At 58.9% G+C, this 16,464-nt stretch overlaps 1 protein-coding gene across 1 annotated transcript in view; it reads right to left on the bottom strand.

Moving 5' to 3' along the window:
• Bin3 (bridging integrator 3) overlaps positions 1 to 16,464 on the bottom strand; it is a 31,544-nt gene that overhangs the window by 2,003 nt on the left and 13,077 nt on the right. Inside the window, exons 2-8 of the mRNA XM_048330381.1 lie at positions 13,591 to 13,639; positions 8,256 to 8,296; positions 7,907 to 7,968; positions 5,396 to 5,532; positions 4,995 to 5,035; positions 824 to 965; positions 541 to 675 (exon numbers count right to left, since the gene is read on the bottom strand). Coding sequence (XP_048186338.1) covers positions 541 to 675; positions 824 to 965; positions 4,995 to 5,035; positions 5,396 to 5,532; positions 7,907 to 7,968; positions 8,256 to 8,296; positions 13,591 to 13,639 — 607 coding nt within the window. The remainder of the gene's footprint in view (positions 1 to 540; positions 676 to 823; positions 966 to 4,994; positions 5,036 to 5,395; positions 5,533 to 7,906; positions 7,969 to 8,255; positions 8,297 to 13,590; positions 13,640 to 16,464) is intronic.

Genomic DNA, 16,464 nt, shown 5'->3' with positions numbered 1-16,464 from the left:
TCTGGGGGCAGCAGTGACTGCAAGTGACCAGGAACGGCAACGCCCGCTGGAGGGCGCCAGACGCCCAGCCAGGGACAGCAGCGGGCAGGCAGCGGATAAAACGCTTCCTCCCTGCTTGCTGTTAGCGAGGGGCACACGCAGCAGCGGGGCCGCCCTGCTCCTGGCTCGGGCACCCAAACCTTGGCACATGGGGAGTAATTCCCTATGAGGCTTTCCACTGGGGGGTGGGGGGGGGAGCACAAACCTAGTGGCCCAAGGAGCAGTGGAAGCTGGGCTCCCCCAGGGTTTGGGGACCCCTCTACCAGAGGCTCCAAGTCAACATCCCTGTGGTCCCCTGCTGGGTCATCAGAAAGAAGCCTGCGGAGTCTTCATTGTCCCCCCCACCATGCCGGCAACCAGGGCACCCCGTCCACTCCGGGGCTGGGCGTAACCCAGGCGCAATGGAAAATGGCCGATCCCAGCCGGGCCCCTGACGGGCCCGAGGCCAGCGGCGGCTGGCTGGGAATGGCTGGGCGGGGGGGACGGGGTGGCAGCCCTCACCTGGGCGCGGATCAGGGACTCAAAGCTGGGCTGGAAGTAGTCGAGGCGGCTGCTGTAGAAGCGCGGCATCTCGTCCAGGAGCTGCATGTTTTTGGCCTCGAAGTCGTCCCGCACTGGCCGCAGCTCTTCTCGCGCCTGGGAACGCAGACCCTGGTGTCAGCGCTGTCACTGTTGGGGCAGCGCAGGAGGTGGGGGTGGGGTGGGGGTCTGGTCCCCCGATGGCCCAATGGCCACCCTGTCCCTTCTCCGACCGGCTGTCCGCCCCGCCCTTGTCCCCTGGCACCTGGTGGAGCTTGGCTAGCACTGGCCCCGTCTTCTCCTTCTCCTCGTACTTCTCCACTTTGGCCTGCAGCCTCCTGTAGTCCTGTAAGGCCTGTTCCCGCCTCTTCACTGCCATGTTGAGGCTCGGGAAGACGCTGCCAAACCTGCCGGGCAGAGCCTGGTTGGTAAAGGCCCGCACTGCAGGGCAGCCTGAACAGACAGGGTAACATCGGAGGAGAGCAGACAGGGTGTTCACCGGGCTTTGGGGGCCACCACACCAGACGACCACTAGGGGGCACTCCTCCGAAGCCCCGGTCCCACAACTCATGGGAGAACTGGGAGAAAAGCTGCGGACTGAGGGCTCATCAGTTCCTAGCTACGGAAGAGACTGTGCCAGCCTGGCAGATAAATCCTCATCTCCAAGTAACCAGCAAAAGCCAGGACTAGAGCCACGGCACAGGCGGTACAGTGCCTGCCATGAAAGCTGTAAGCAAAAAAGCCCAGAGAGAATAAGAGGCCTTGAGTTCAAGCCCCAGTACTGGCACAAATAAAAAATTAAGAACCAAACTGGAAGCCAGGGAGATGACGTGCGACTTGTCCAAGGTCACAGCGAGGGAGACAGTCCCGAGGGGAAGTCAAGTGTCCGCGTTCTCTGGCACCTTCCTGCCACCGCGCGGACAGACGCGATACCAGATGTGACTCCTGCCTAAGGGAACTGAGGACCCGGCGTTTTAAGAAAATGACTCGAGGGCTGGGGATATAGCCTAGTGGCAAGAGTGCCTGCCTCGGATACACGAGGCCCTAGGTTCGATTCCCCAGCACCACATATACAGAAAACGGCCAGAAGGGGCGCTGTGGCTCAGGTGGCACAGTGCTAGCCTTGAGCGGGAAGAAGCCAGGGACAGTGCTCAGGCCCTGGGTCCAAGGCCCAGGACTGGCCAAAAAAAAAAAAAAAAAGAAAATGACTCGAGGACCTTCTCCGACAAGGCAACCCGGCAAGCAGAATTTCTAGAAGTGGTTGGAACACGGGGCTGAGCCTCCGGGGGGGCAGGGCCTGGACCTCTTCATGAGGCGTCCGCCATGCCACCTGCGAGCCCTGGCCGTGCGATCAAGGCAGCGGTCAGCCCCGAGTCCTCAGGAAGACGGGCCGGGCATGGCGGCTGGGGCCGCGGGGCCAGCTCCCCGGGGGGACGGGAAGGGCCAGGCAGGAGGAAGCCAGCGAGGGGTGCCTTCAGGAAGTTCAGACACCGCGGGAAGCTGGCCCCCCAGTCTGCCTTTCCCAGCTACATGGACTTGGGGTTTGAAAGCCTCCGCAGGCCACGAGGGCAGGTGGGGATCATGAGCGTGCTTGCGGGGTACGCTGCAGACCCGGGGAGATTATGGTGCAACACAGGGTTGGTCCTCAAAGCTGCACAAACCAAGTCCTCTAGCAGTGTCCACACAGGCCCGCTGGCCAAGGGCAAGTGTGAAGAGGGGCCGAGACCCCCACGACTCCTCCTCAGCCTCCGCCACAAGCCCCTACCTGCGTTCATCAAACCAACAGCTGCCCGGGCGCTGCAGGCTGACGAGGCGGGGCCGCCCGGGCTGCGCGGAGCCCGCGGAGCGGGGGTGGAGGCGCTGCCTTGGGGACAGCCAAGTCCCTGCTGCTGCCCGGCAGCTGCGCGATGGGCTTCCAGCTGCTCCGGGCGCCCCTTCCCTTCCTGGGCAGCTGAGGGGCGCGCGTGTGCGCGGCTCAGGAAGCAGGTGCGTCGGGGCTGCCCCTCCCTCCATCCCACAGAGGCGAGGTGCCCCTGGCAGCTGCTGGACCCTCGTGTCAGAAGTGACCTGCTGCCTGGGTGGTCCCCGTGCCTGGGAAGTGCCAAGCAGGGGCAGGGGGCAGGGGGCAGGGGCGGGGCGGGGCAGGGGGCAGGGGCGGGGCGGGGGACAGGGGCAGGTGGACGGCTGCTCGCTGCAGCTCACCTGTGCAAAGGTCATCCCTGGTGGGGGGCAGAGGTGTTGTGAGGTGGGCCGGGCTTAGCCTGCGGCCGGGGAGCCACGTCGCCGCCACACGCTGGCCTGCGGCACTTGCACCTCCGCCACGGTCCCTGTCCATCCTGCCAGCTCCACCAGGAGCGCGAAGCGCCCCAGTCAGCCAGGGAGGGCACGCGAGGGGCCGCGGGGAGGGGCCGCGGGGAGGGGCCGCGGGGAGGGCAGGGCAGGTGCGTGCAGTCTCCTCCTCGCCCTCTGCGGGGAGGCGGCGCCGCGGGCGCGGTTCCCCGGTTCCCCACGCTCTGCGGGTGGCATCAGCCCTCGGGGACACTAGGTGTTCCCCACCAGAGCTTCTGTCTCCCCCGGCAGCCCCTCGCAGCCCAACAGGGATGACAGAAGGCTGGTGGGGGCGCGCTGGGCCACCTGCCCCGCTCTGCGTGGCGGGGAGACCGAGGCCTGCATCTGCGAGGGTCCCTCCCAGCTCCCCCTGCACTCCCGGGCTGCGGTTCACATCCAGCCTCCGAGGGGGGATGGGCCGGGCGCCCCCCCCCAGACCCTCGTAGACGCTTGAGCTGCCCACTGCTTGCCTGCCGATGGGAGGAGGGGGGAAGCGTGGGGGGGCGCGCGAGTGGGGAGGGAAGGAGGCCGGCTGGAAGGTGGGCTGGGAGCAGCCGGCCTGGTGGGGAATGCCTGCCATTCCTCGCCGGTGCCCACGCCGCCGGGATCTTCCGCCCACCAGGAAAGGGAAATTGAAAGCATCCCATCCGCCGCGGGAACGGGTCTGGGGCCGAGGATCAGAGGCCAGGCCCCTCCGGGGACGGGCTGGGGGCGGCAGGGTGGCCCTGATCCCCGCCAGGGCGCAGGAAAGCTGCCGTTTCCTGTTTCCGGGGCCGGGGTCCCCGGGCGCTGCTGTCCTGGCCCAGGCGAGCGGGAGGGGAGGGGGCCCGGGCGGCGCCGGGGCCTGGGGTCGGGGATGCGGCCGGGGTCAGCGGAGAGGGTGGCCGCCCCCTCGGCCGCGCCCCCACCTTCCTGGCAGGTGGCGGGCCGCGGGCACGGTGGTGGGGAGCAGCCGGGGTTTCTCCGCACTTGGCTACCAGAGCCAGGATCCAATTTCAATGCCGCCTCGTCGTCGTCGGTTGTGAAATCGAGACTGCAGTCAGCCCCCCGCCCCCAGCTCCCCGAGCGGGGAGCTTCTGCCTCTCCCTGCCAGCCCGGGGTGCCAGCGGCTGTCTCGGGGACCCCTGCGGCCTGGGCACCCCAGCATCCTCTGTGGGCAGTGTCAGTTCTGCTTGCCTTCCTTCCACCTGGATCTAAGCTTCTGCCTAGAGACCGGGCCCGAAACGCACAGGTCCACGCGCCCGCCCCGCGGCGGGAGCTGCCCGGCCTAGGCGGGGGTGGGCGAGCGGGTGGGGTGGGCGAGCCCTTCCTGCAGCGGGCTCAGCCTCCTGGAGGCCCACCGCGCGGGCCGGGCTGGGAGGCCTTGCCCTCACCCCACTCTTCAGACGTGAGTGGGAAACGAATGGGTCAGCAACCCCCCAAAAAGGAGGGGTGGGGGGTGGGCTGAAGGATCAAAAACGCCTCTCCTGCTCCCTCCGGGCCACCCCAGGCCTGATGGGTCACCGGGCTGGGCGCCTGCCGGGGACCACCGCGGAAGAGGTAATGAAGCCCAGCTGTGGCCGCGCCGGCCTTTCTAGGTCAGCCAGGAGAGGCCGGGAGAGGAAGGATCGCCCAGCTTCAAGGCAGCGCTTCGGGCTGCCTCGTCCCCCGGGGCCCGGGCCCGTCTGATCCTTGACCAGGGCCCGCCTGACCCAAGATGAGCCTCACAGAGTTCCCGGGGAAGGCGGAGCGCCCCCGCGGCCCCCTCCACCGCGCGGCCGCCCCCGCGCTCCCGAGGCGCGGGCTGCAGGCAGCTGCCTCCCGGCCCGACGGCGCGATGAAAGGCGGGCCGGGACCCCCGCTCCCTCAGCCCAGCCAGCCCTGGCCCCGGGGCTCACCGGGAGCCAAGGGGGAGAGGGCCAGGCGAGCACGGGGCCGGGGCCGGGGCAGGACAGTGGTGGGGGAGCATGCCACGGTGGTACTGCCCCGGAGCTGCCGGGAGCCCGGACCCCGTGGGGGCCACCCCCGATTTCCCGGCTGTCCCCAAGCTGGGGGCACGCGTCAGTCCCCACTCATCTGCCTCTGCCGAAAGCGCCCCGAGACCCGTGTTCCCAGACGGCCGTACTCACTTTTTCAAGGGCTCAATCACTGTCTTTTGGATCTGGTTCACCTATTAAAAGAAAAGAAAACCAAACAACTCAGTAGCATTAAAACTGGGGGAGACAGCCTCTCCCTAAAGGGGAGGCTCTAGGTTCCTCTGAAGAGAGGCGGCAGGGACCCCAGGCCGGGGAAGGACAGGCCTGCCAGGCCGTGGCTTGCGATGGCTCTGCCCAGCATGGAGGGCTGGGTGGCGGCTCACAGAGAGGCCTCCCGGCCACGCAGCTTCCAGAAACCTCCCGGTGTGGGAGGAAGTGGATGTGGGTTCAAAGCTCACAGGCCTCCGAGGGCTGAGCGATTCAAAGAGGGGCTCCAGCCCCGCGGAGACAGGCGTGGAGCGGGGGAGGGGAGCGGGGGCCTGCCGCCCAGTCACCTTCTCCTGGTTGAAGGCATCCATCCGCTTCATGGCTGTGTCCAGGGCCGTCACCATATTCAGAAAGTCCTGGTCTTGCTCGCAGAGGGGATTGGAGAGTAAGTCCAGGGATATCTTCACGGCAGACTTCGACATGGCTGAGAGAGGTCAAAGTTTAACTGGTGAGCGATTCTAACTCAATAAATCTGGAACCCAGGGTTGGGAAGATGGCTTAGAAGTAGAGTGCTTGCCTCGTATACACAAAGCCCTGGGTTCGATTCCTCAGCACCACATACATAGAGAATAAGTCTGGAGCCCATGAATCTGCATTGGCGAGGGCAGCCATGAGGCATTTGGTGGGGACTCCGGCTTCTACCAGGCAGGGCTTATTTCATGTAAAGTGGCAGACGGCACTTGTGGGCCACAGGAGAGCCTGCAGGGCAGAGGAGCAAGCAGCCCAAGCCCCGCCTCGCCTCCTCAGGAAGGCCTGACTCTCCACGGTAGCGGAGGCTGAACTCAAGCCCTGTCAAAGGGGCCCCGACTGCCAGCCAAGGCCTTGGGGGGCCTCCTGGCCTGCTCTGAGCCTCATCATGGGCTCTTCTAGAAACGGGAGAGGGCTGCAGTCACCCAGCAAAAAAGGGCAACCTGTGGGAGAAGACAGGAGAGGCTAGCTCCCCAGGAAGGTTGATGCGGCGGAGGAAGGAACCCTTTCTAAAATCTGTGAAGCGACTATGTAGGTTTAGGAACAAACATCAGGCTTAACTTGACTGATTATGAAAGAATCACATACCTCAGAGTCAAAAGATAATAAAACCTAGATAAAGCTGGAAACGTGTGAAAATGTATTTTACTAAATTGTTCTTCTTTTCTAATTGAGGAAAAAGAAAGTCCCCACAACTACAGGATGGGGAGAGGCTTTCTCCCTACTTCTCTTTCCTCTCCCATCCTCAGATCTTTGTGTTAGATGATGCTACATGAATCAATGAACTGCACATGCGCAGAACCAGACCCACACTCCACCGGGAGCAGGGCCTGGTGTTCGTGCCTGGTTCAGGAGGCAGCAACTCCCCTTTGCTAGAAGGCAGTGGGAAACGCCAAAGACAAGCAGAACTACATGAACTAGCTAGATCTGACTGAAGGCCCGGGACGGGCCTCGCCTGGAAAGATGCGCGGCCGGGAAGGAGGCACAGGCCAGGTTCGGCACAGCCCATCTGCTCAGGGTTGGCACTGCACACGGTTCTGGCCCTCCCGGCACGGTGGGCAGTTCTGCCTAGGCTGTGGCGGTGGCCGCCAAACCTGGCGAAGGCGTATTTCCTTCTGATTAAGCAGAACAAGGTGGCAACGTTTTTTCACTCATTACGTGAGGGGCTGGCTGAATCCTAACATCCAGGAAGAGGTGGGAAATCCAAGCTGCTGCCTCTGTGAGCGGATAACAGGGAACATGCCAAGTGGGAGCGGGGAGGCCCTCGTTCCACCCGAGCGTCCCCAGCCTGAGACCTGCTAAGCGCATCTGGAGACTGAGGCACTGCCCCCATCCGGCGGGCCAGGATCTCGGTGCTGGAGGACTCTCTGAGCTGCCTTTTTTTTGACTCAGAGACAGCAGAGAAGCGAGCAAGACGCAGACAGCTTTTCTGCTGGGACAACTGACTGAATCAAACAGTTGCTTTTTCTTTCTTTTTTTTTTTTTTCATGAGATGAGTATTTCGTGTGTCCTGCCAATCTCAAATTCAGAAGCGATACAGTGGGTGAAATTTCCTTGAAGACGATACAGGTGGCTGGACACCAGTGGCCTAGGCCTAGGATACGAATTACTCAGGAGGCGGGGCTCTGAGGATCCAGGTTGGAAGCCAGCCTGGGCAGGAAAGTCTGTGAGACTCTGATCTTCAATAAACCACCAAAAAAACCCAAAAAAGGTGTGGAGTGGAGTGGAGCAGTGGCTGTTACTTGTCGTCACAGCTCTTGGCCTTGCCTGTCCTTGCTCCTGAAATGACCTGTGTCTTAGTTCACTGGTGAATCCTCAGAACCGAGACACACGTAGGGGACGCGCTGGCTCTCAAGTGGCATTTGTCAAGTGGGAGAAGGGGTGGATCTGGTCAAAGCCCATTTCTAAAGTGAGACATGGATGAAGCCTTCCCTTGGGCACGAGGAAGGGATGCCAGGACCCACCCTGCGGCTCTGCGCTGGTGACAGCAGCAACGGGAAGTGTGTGTGTGTGTGTGTGTGTGTGTGTGTGTGTGTGTGTGTACGTGTACTGGGGCTTGAACTCAGGACCTGGGCACTGCCCTTGAGCTTTTTTGGCTTAAGGCTGGAGTTCTACCACTTAAGCTGCACCTCCACTTTCGGCTGTTTGGTGATAAACTGAAGCCGTGAGCCTCACAGACTTTCCCGCCAAGGCTGGCTTTGGGTGGCGATCCTCCGCTCTCAGCCTCCTGAGTGGCTCGGGCCAGCTAGCATGGTTCAGTCTGAGCTGGTCCTGTGGGAGCGAGCGAGGGTGTCCCGCAGCTGGTCCAGGTGCAGGGCAGGGCCACCTACCCAGGTCGGCGTCGGTGCTCTTCTTCATGTCCTTCTGAAGCCGCCTGGTCTGCTCTTCCAGCCTGCGGGGCAGAGGCAGGTGTGGGCGCCCGGCCTCCCGCTGCTCGGCCCGTTGCCCTCGAGCCGAGGCGGCCCCCGCCCGTGCGGTAAGATGGAAGGCCCTGTCCCCAGGAGCACGAGCCATGCAGGTTCCATGGGAGGCCTGGTGCTCTGGGCTGCCCCGGGTGCTCAGGGGTGCATACAGAGCCCTGACTGGGCTGGGGGGAGAGGAGGAGCGGGAGTGGGAGCTGGCAGGAAGCAGGGGCTCTGTCCCGCCTCCCGCCTCCTCCTTCAGGGGCTTGCCACTCACTGCTGGAGTTTTCCATACTCCCTTTCAAAGTCTCTCTCCACCTGTAACGAGAGAGATAACTCCATCAGCAGAGCAATGACAACAGGGTGGAAAAAAACCTCCCCGTCTCCTGAAACTCCCTCCACGCCCTCCCCCTGGCCTGCGGAAAGCAGCTCTGTCCGGTTCGCACACGCTCCGCAGGTCATTAGCGACACAGTCTCCCTGTGTTCCCAGGTTAATGAAGTGTTTGATTTCGGGACAAGGCCTCTCCTCCCGGAGGGGCCAAGCGGGCAAGTCGCCGCAGAGCGCGGCGCTCCGTGCCACTGCGGGGGGAGAGGGGCCGGGCCGCGTGCCCTCTCTTCACCCCAGCTCCTGTGGCAGTCAAGCTGATTAGGATGTGGCCAAGTGGCGGCAGGGTGCGGAGACGGAGGCAGCTCTGGAGCTTAGGACGGGCGTCTCCAGCTGTGAGACCTGAGCAGGGCACTGCCCCAGCCTCAGTTTCCCCACAGGTCCTGCCTGCCCACTGCAGGGGGTCAAGGCAGATGAAGAAAGAGCACACATGCAACTACCCAGGTGGGAGGGGCGGAGACTTAATTTGCAGGAAGGAGATCTAGTCCTTTCCTTCACAGGCAGAGGAGGAAGTGATTTGGAGGAAGAGGCAGGGATAGATAAGACCTGAACTCTGTCACTGTGGAACCTTGCACGTTATTTCCTAACACACACGCGTGCATGTGTGTGTGTTTGCTTGTACTAGGACATGAACTCAGGGCCTGGGTACTATCCCTTAGCTTTTTTTTTTTTTTTTTTGCCCAAGTCTGGTACTCTACCACTTGGGCCGCACCTCCAGCTGATTAACTGGAGGTGAGAGTCTCACAGGCTTTCTTGCTGGGGCTGCCTTTGAGCCTTGATCCTCAGATCTCGGGCTCCCAAGTAGCTAGGATTACAGATGTGCACCACTGGAGCCTGGGTTCCTCACGTTTCTGACGCCCATTTCCTTTCCTGCGGGGGTGGGGTCCTTCGCTGAGCCATTCCCTGCGGCAAGGGAATAGAGGGCAGGGCGGCCTCCGTGGCTGGCTGGCGCAGAGACACTGCACAATCAGGGTGCTGCCTTCTGAGCGAGTACCCGTCCCACAGTGGCCTGGGACACAGGCTGGACGGACGACCCTCGAGCAGAGAGAGGTGGCACAAAGGACCTGGGAAATGCCAGTCAGGCAAGCCCCGGCTGCGCTGGGCGCGGAGTGCCATGTCTGGACACCGTGACCCTCTCTCCTCACAGGCTGTGCAGCAGTGATGTCTCAAGGCAGTAAAGTTATTCAAAATGAAAAGGAATGGGCTGGGGATATAGCCTAGTGGCAAGAGTGCCTGCCTCGGATACACGAGGCCCTAGGTTCGATTCCCCAGCACCACATATACAGAAAACGGCCAGAAGCGGCGCTGTGGCTCAAGTGGCAGAGTGCTAGCCTTGAGCGGGAAGAAGCCAGGGACAGTGCTCAGGCCCTGAGTCCAAGGCCCAGGACTGGCCAAAAAAAAAAAACCAAACAAACAAAATGAAAAGGAAGCGTTTCCTGGCTAGAGGCAAGCTCCCCGAGAGCCGGAGCACACAGTAGGTGCTGGCGGGCACGGCGGAGAACACCTGCCGGGCCTCTGCTCCTGTCTTTGGCTCCCACTCCTGTCTGTGGCAATGCCGGGGCATGCTGCCGTACGTGGGAGGTTACGGAACACCTGGCCTTCGGGTGGGGGCTGCTTGGGCTTGCACAGGAAGGAACCTCGGCTTTCCAACCCGGCGGGGGCATTCTGGGTAATGAGAAAGTCCGGAGCGTGTCCCTGGGAACAGGCATGCATTCTGCTCGACGCAGCTCTATGCTGAGAGGTGCCGGTGAGCATTGAACCACCCTGGCTTCCAGGCGTGGGGTGCTTCTGCAGCTCACCGGTCCTACATCTTTCTCCAGAGGGGAGAAGCCTCGGGGGACGGCGCCAGAATACAGCCCCGTGGACGGTGGCTAGAGGAGTAAAGGGATGCGCTGGCGTCATGTTCTGGAGAGAGCCAAGTGCAGGAGATCTGAGCATCTTGGAACGCTTGATGCCTTTGCCAAGAAGGCAACTGGAGTGCAGTCAACAGTACAAGCGTAAACACATGTGCGCGCTCACAGCGGGTCAGGCCGGGCTGGGCCAGATTGCTGAGGTTAGTGCAGGGGGCACGGGGCCCCCCACTCCCTCCCTCGGATGCTCACTGCATTCTCGGGGCGCCAAGGAGAAGGGAGGCATCTGCTGCGTGCTGCCCGGTCTGCAGTGCTCCGATCAGCCCTGGCACAGAGCAGGAGGTTGGCACTGGCTGAGCCAATGAGCAGTGTGCGCCTTCTCCAATCCCCAACTCATGGTGAAGCGAGAGGGAAGGTCATAGGCGGCCAGGCCAGAGCCGCACTGCGGCCACAAGCATGGCAGAACAGAGGTAAGGTTGGGGAGCACTCTGAGGGCTGTCCGTCAGGGTCTCTGAGACTCCCACCTCCCTGTGAACATATGCCAAGAGCTCAGGTCTTTGTCAACTGGAGAGAGTCAGTGTGCCCACTCCTTCTTGCCCTGATTACACATACCCGAGCTAGCGATCTTAGTGAGTGCTTTCCCTCGTGTGCAAGGCCTGCAAGAGCTGGCTGGGATGGGCACGGAAGGCGAGGCTTCCGAGAGAGCCTCCGCCCTTCTGGGCTAAGCAGGGAGGTGTGGCTCTTTTCTCCCCATCAGAAGCTTGGGCCCCTCTGTGGGGCCCGGGGAGCAGAGGGGACTAGGCAGGAGGTTTGGGTCGAGAGTTGGAGTTGTGGGAGCTTGTCTTCTCCTGTCTCAGTGCCAATGGTCAGCCCTGCAGGGAACATGTCATTCCAGCCAGAGCCTCATCCGCCGTGGAATGTGTGTCTGCCACCGGGCACAGGCACGCGGTAAGAGTCAAGACAATGCTTTCTTTGTGGCGGGCAGCTGGCGCCTTGAGCCAAAATCCTCCTGAAACTCCCTGAAGATAACAGGAGTACTTCTTCCCATGACAGGGGCACCGTGACTTCCAAAACCCACGAGGCCGCATCTGCTCCCCTCCCTGACAGTGCCGGGGCAGGAACACCAGTGTGCGTCACCGCCGTCCAGGGGCCGCTGCCAGAGATACGGAGACAACCTGGGCCTCCTCCGGTGCTGCTGCCGGTGGGGAGGACCGGCTCTTAATGAGGCCAGGCCTTCCTGCCTATGCTTCAGCACCCTGGGGAGCGGAGAATAGCCTGAACCAGCAAAATCCTCCTTTCTAAAGCTGAACCTTGGCTCTGATTCCTGGGGAGAGATCAAAGGCCCAGTTTCAGTGCACTGGGGACTCGAGCTACGGGGCGGGGCTGGGTCCTCAGTGGCTTAGGAGGCCGTCGAGTCAGCCGCTCTCCTGATGTAGCAGCCGTCAGCGAGGCTTCTCACCATCGTACGCTGGAGGAAGCTAAGGAGTGCCGGCGTGCTGGTGGCTCAGGCCTAGAATCCTAGTTACTCAGAAAGCCGAGAGCTGAGGATCCAGGTTCAAAGGTAGCTTGGGCAGGAACGTTCATGAGACTCTTGCCAGTCCTGGAGCTTGAACTCAGGGCCTGAGCACCGTCCCTGGCTTCTTTTCGCTCAAGGCTAGCACTCTTGCACTTGAGCCACAGCGCCACTTCCGGCTTTTTCTATATATGTGGTGCTGAGGAATGGAAGCCAGGGCTTCATGTATACGAGGCAAGCACTCTACCACTAGGCCATATTCCCAGCCCTCATGAGACTCTTATCTCCAAGTAACCATCAAAAAGCCAGAAGTGGAGCTGTGGTTCCAGAGGTAGAGTGCCCAGGCCCTGAGTTCAAGCTGTCTGCCTCCCCCAAAAAAGGAAAGCTACGGAAGAATTAAGGCACACCCCCAAGATCACAAATGTGTGGCAGAGGCAGGATGGGAAATCAGGCAGACCTCCCCAAACCTGCACTTCAACCACTCCCTGACATTTGCTTTTGGGGGTGGGGGGATGGGAAGGAAGGGGGGCATGGACAGGAGGACAACAGACAGACATGTACAAAGGATGTAACATGCCCACCTCATCTGCTCATCCGGGGAGGCTTTCCTACTTCTCAGAGTAGAAGACCCGAGATCTACCCACCAGCAAGTGCTGGCACAAGCTGGAGCTGCAGCCCAGCCTATAGTTTTCTGTTGGAGAACACAGGCCACTTGATGAAGGTTGGGATGGTAGGAGGGGTTTGTCTTTGTTTTTAGTGAAAGATGGGAATCAAAGACCCTTCTCAAAATCGCTTCCTTTCTGGATCTGCCACGGATGAAACTCTGGAGGCTCAAAGCCACGCCTTCCCGCTTCCTGGAGCCGCTGGAGCTTCACATTGGAACACCCAGATTCTCTGGGCTTGGGCTGACTCTCCACAGATGGTTAGCCCCCGGGTGGGGGACACTGCTGGCCTGCCTTAGGAAGCGCGGGGGGATTCTTTTAACTCAGGCCCACTTCCTTTCAAGTGACCACACTTTGGATTCCCTTCTAAAATGGAGGCATGGGTCAGATGTGTGAACTCCCTGCCAAACAGCAACAATGTCTTTCCTGTAGTTTTAAGAGCTGAGCCAAAGAGGGAAGAAGTGAGAAAAGGCAAGAAGGACTGAAGGGCCAAGGCTGAGCTGGTGGAGACGGTGCTGGACTTTGTGTGGTCACTCACATTAGAACTCAGGGCCTCACTCAGATTTATGGGGCGAGGGGCTGAGGAGGCTATTCTGTTGGGAGAATTTCTTGAAGATCTTTACAGCTCAGACCCAAGTTTGAATTCCAGCTGTGCCAGCCAGAGATTTCAGATCTTAGAAAGTCACTACCAGCTTGTGGAGCTGGGTTCCTGCATCAGGAAAACAAAACTTGGACCAGATAAGGTGTAAGGTTCCAGCTGTAGCTTTCTAGAACTCTGTGACTCTTTTTTTTCCCCCTCTTGTTTTGGAGACACAATGGGTAAAGGTAGGTAGCTGCTATCATCCTGCCGAGTGATTCCGGGTCATGGGAGAGAACACATCTGACAGAGTAGAAAAAAAGCTCTGGGCCACTTGGAGAGGCTACCTGATCCTTTATGTAGCCAAGGTAGCCAGAAAGAAAGGGCTGGGCTGTGCCTTTGGGGGAGCATCTGTGCCCCAGGAGCCCTCTTTAAAAGAGGACTAGTCGGATGCACGTAAATGACGTAGGGCAGGAGGTTGCTCTGAGCCCCAGGCTCTGCAGCAACCTTAAAAAAAACTCAGGGTGCTGTTTTCCCAGCCCCAAGATGTGTTGAGTCAAAGCTCTGGCGCTGTGTGGAGGCCCCCAAGAGAGAGAACTGAGCAAAAGCATCGAGTTATACTCACTGTTTTGGGAACAATCTGTTTCTTGGGCTGCCCGATCTTGAAAGGAATCCTGGAAGAGGGAGACAAAAGAAGGCTACTGTGAGAAACGGGGAGGCATGGGCCGAAAGAATGGTGGCAGGATGGCTCTTCTGCCCGAGGAAAGGGAGGCATGCCAGGGAATTGCTCCTTGGGACGTGGACTCCCATCAGCACCTGGCTTAGTTCGAGGAGACAGTCCCCCACAGACAATGTCCCACCAAAGCTCCTGCACCTCTTGCCTGGATCATCTTTTCTACTGATAGTCTGCCATTTAAGTACACAGATGAAAACTGGGCAGTGGTGACTCATGCCTGTAGTTCCAGCTACTCAGGAGGCTGAGATCTGAGGATCACGGTTCAAAGCTAGCTCAGATAGGAAAGTCTATGATACCCTGAGATAACCACCAAAAAAAAAGCCAGACATGGAGCTATGGCTCTAATTGGTAGAGTGCTAGCCTTGAACAAAAGAGCTCAGGGACAACACCCAGACTCTGAGTTCAAGCCCCCCAGTGTTGGCACACGTGTGTGCATGTGCACACAGACACACAAAAGTGAGGCCAGAAAAGAGAGACCTGAGTAGCCGTCACTATAGTCCTCATGTCCTTGGGAGCTGCAAAGTGAGAAATCACAGGCTCACAGAATAGCTATCATTCTTGGAAATATGCCTTTAAAAAATGGCAAGTATCACTCATCCTCTTTACAGAGGGACAAACCATGGACCCCGTGGGACTTCAGGAATGTGGGGGAGAGATGACAGACTGGCTAAGGTCGCTGACACAACCTACTGTGGCTATCTGGAAGAATCTGCTATCCAGCCCCAGTCTGCCATGAACTTGTTAAGGAGTTCTGCACCTCAGATTCCCCACTTGAACCTGGATGAGGCCTGAACAGAAGGAAGATGAAGTCTCGTGGGTGGAGCACCAGGCCAGCCTCAGCCCCCGAGCAGAATGCCCTTGGCAGTGAACTGCTGCCCCGAGACTGACTTAGTTACTCTGTAAAACGAGTGGATTACACTAGATAACTCGGCAGCTTCCTCCAGGCGCTGAGAACTCCATGATCCTACAGTCCTGAGAGGAACAGAACTCCAGGAGGGGAGAAGGCTGGCATGGCGTGTCTCAGCAGCAACAGGAACTGTGGGCTACATCTCCATCCTGTCCCCCAGTAGGACGAGAGGGACCCCTGGAATCAGTTTAGTAAAATGGCCGGAAGCCATCCTCTCCATCAAAACCTGTTGACAACACTGCCTCGACCCACTCCACAGGCCTGGCCCAACCCCTTTCCCCCAAACCCCTTCTCCCAGAGCCTGCTTCCATTTGGCCCAAACTGACCAAACTGTTGCTAAACCCAACAGTATAATTAACCACCGATAATAACCCCAGACAGCGATCTGGTTGAGGGGATGGGCCAGCCTGAGTCACGGTGGTTTAAATTTAATTTCTGGAGGACATCCTGTTTATTGTTAACCCAGCCCCATAATTTGGGAGTGTTAACCCTTTGTGGGTTGGCTGATTCACGTGGCTTGTGTCAACAGGGCATCTTGAACTATGTAATTACCAGAGAGAAAGGTAAGCTAGGGAACGGAAAAGGCAAGGAAAAATGAAATCACAAATTTCCCGTCTTCAGACTTAAAGAGAAAAGTCAGGGGGACGAGGGCTCCCTGCCATCAAAGATTGGAGGTGACAGCTGGCAGGTGACTGCCCTCGAGACCACTTTGGTGTAAGTGAGGTCCCGGCAGCCTTGGGGACCCACGGTGGGAAGCACACGACTGTGGGAAGCACACGGCAGCGCAAGGCCTCTGACCAGGAAGAAGAGCCAGACTCTGCCTCCTAGTCCTGTCATTTGTGTGAATCAGCCCATCTGGGGCCTTGCTTCTTCAGCTATGAAACCAAGGTGCTGGAGTATTTGCGCCTCTCTGCTTATCCACATGGAATCTCCATCTCAAGATGGCAGGGAGCGGGCTAAAGGCCCAGCGAATCCAGCGTGGCCGGAGTCTAGCATCGCAGATTGGGAACCAAAGGGAGCTGGAAGTTAAGTTTCCATTATCTGTAACTCACAGTCTCTCTAGCTTAATTTAGAATCCCAGTATTTTTAGAACTGCAGGTCACCATAGAAATTTTTTCTTTTCCATTTCAACCCTCTCATTCTGCTGACAGGGAAGCAGATCGTGAGAGGTTCGCTGACTAGTCCAGGGTCCCAGTGCTGGCTGCCAGGACCCCTGTCTTCTGGACTCCGTCTGCTCTCTGCCATTCAGTTTCACAGGATTTGGTCATTCAGATTCGATCAAAATGCCAGCGTTACTGTATTGTGGGATCAGACAGGGCTCCGGGCTTTGAAGAGCCCGGGAATGAGAGAGGAGGGCATGTTGGTTTCGGCACAGACAGAACCCATGCACCGTGAAGACGCGGGGGGTCGCTCTCTCTGTATTTCCATGGAAGCTGCTGAGTATCAGAGCTACCATTCCCAAACTATTCTTACTATCCCTCAGCTCATCAGCTCAAGAGCCTCTCTCCTACCTGCTACAATTCCTTTTTAAAAGGAAAATGACTTCTTTTTAAATTTTGAAAGTTTTCATTTTACAGAAAGATTGTAAAGTATTACAATCCCATACCACCCATGGATCCCTTTTATCAATGTTACATTACTATGTACATTAGTCATGGTTAACGAACCAGCATACATATTAAAGTCTATGCTCTAATCAGATTTTCTTAGCTTTCACCTAGTGTCATTTTCCAGAGCTTGGATCCTACTCAGGTCACCACATTACATTTTGTCCTTAAGTCCTTTTGGGTGTCTCTTGACTGTGATCATTGGTTACTTTTCCTGTCTTTGAGGAAATTGACAGTTTTAAGGAGCAC

The sequence above is a fragment of the Perognathus longimembris genome, chromosome 21 (assembly GCF_023159225.1).
Source record: "Perognathus longimembris pacificus isolate PPM17 chromosome 21, ASM2315922v1, whole genome shotgun sequence".
In the NCBI taxonomy this organism is placed as follows: Eukaryota; Metazoa; Chordata; class Mammalia; order Rodentia; family Heteromyidae; genus Perognathus; species Perognathus longimembris.
The sequence above is the reverse complement of the archived record's forward strand: the minus strand, read 5'-3'. Positions and strand labels throughout refer to the sequence as shown.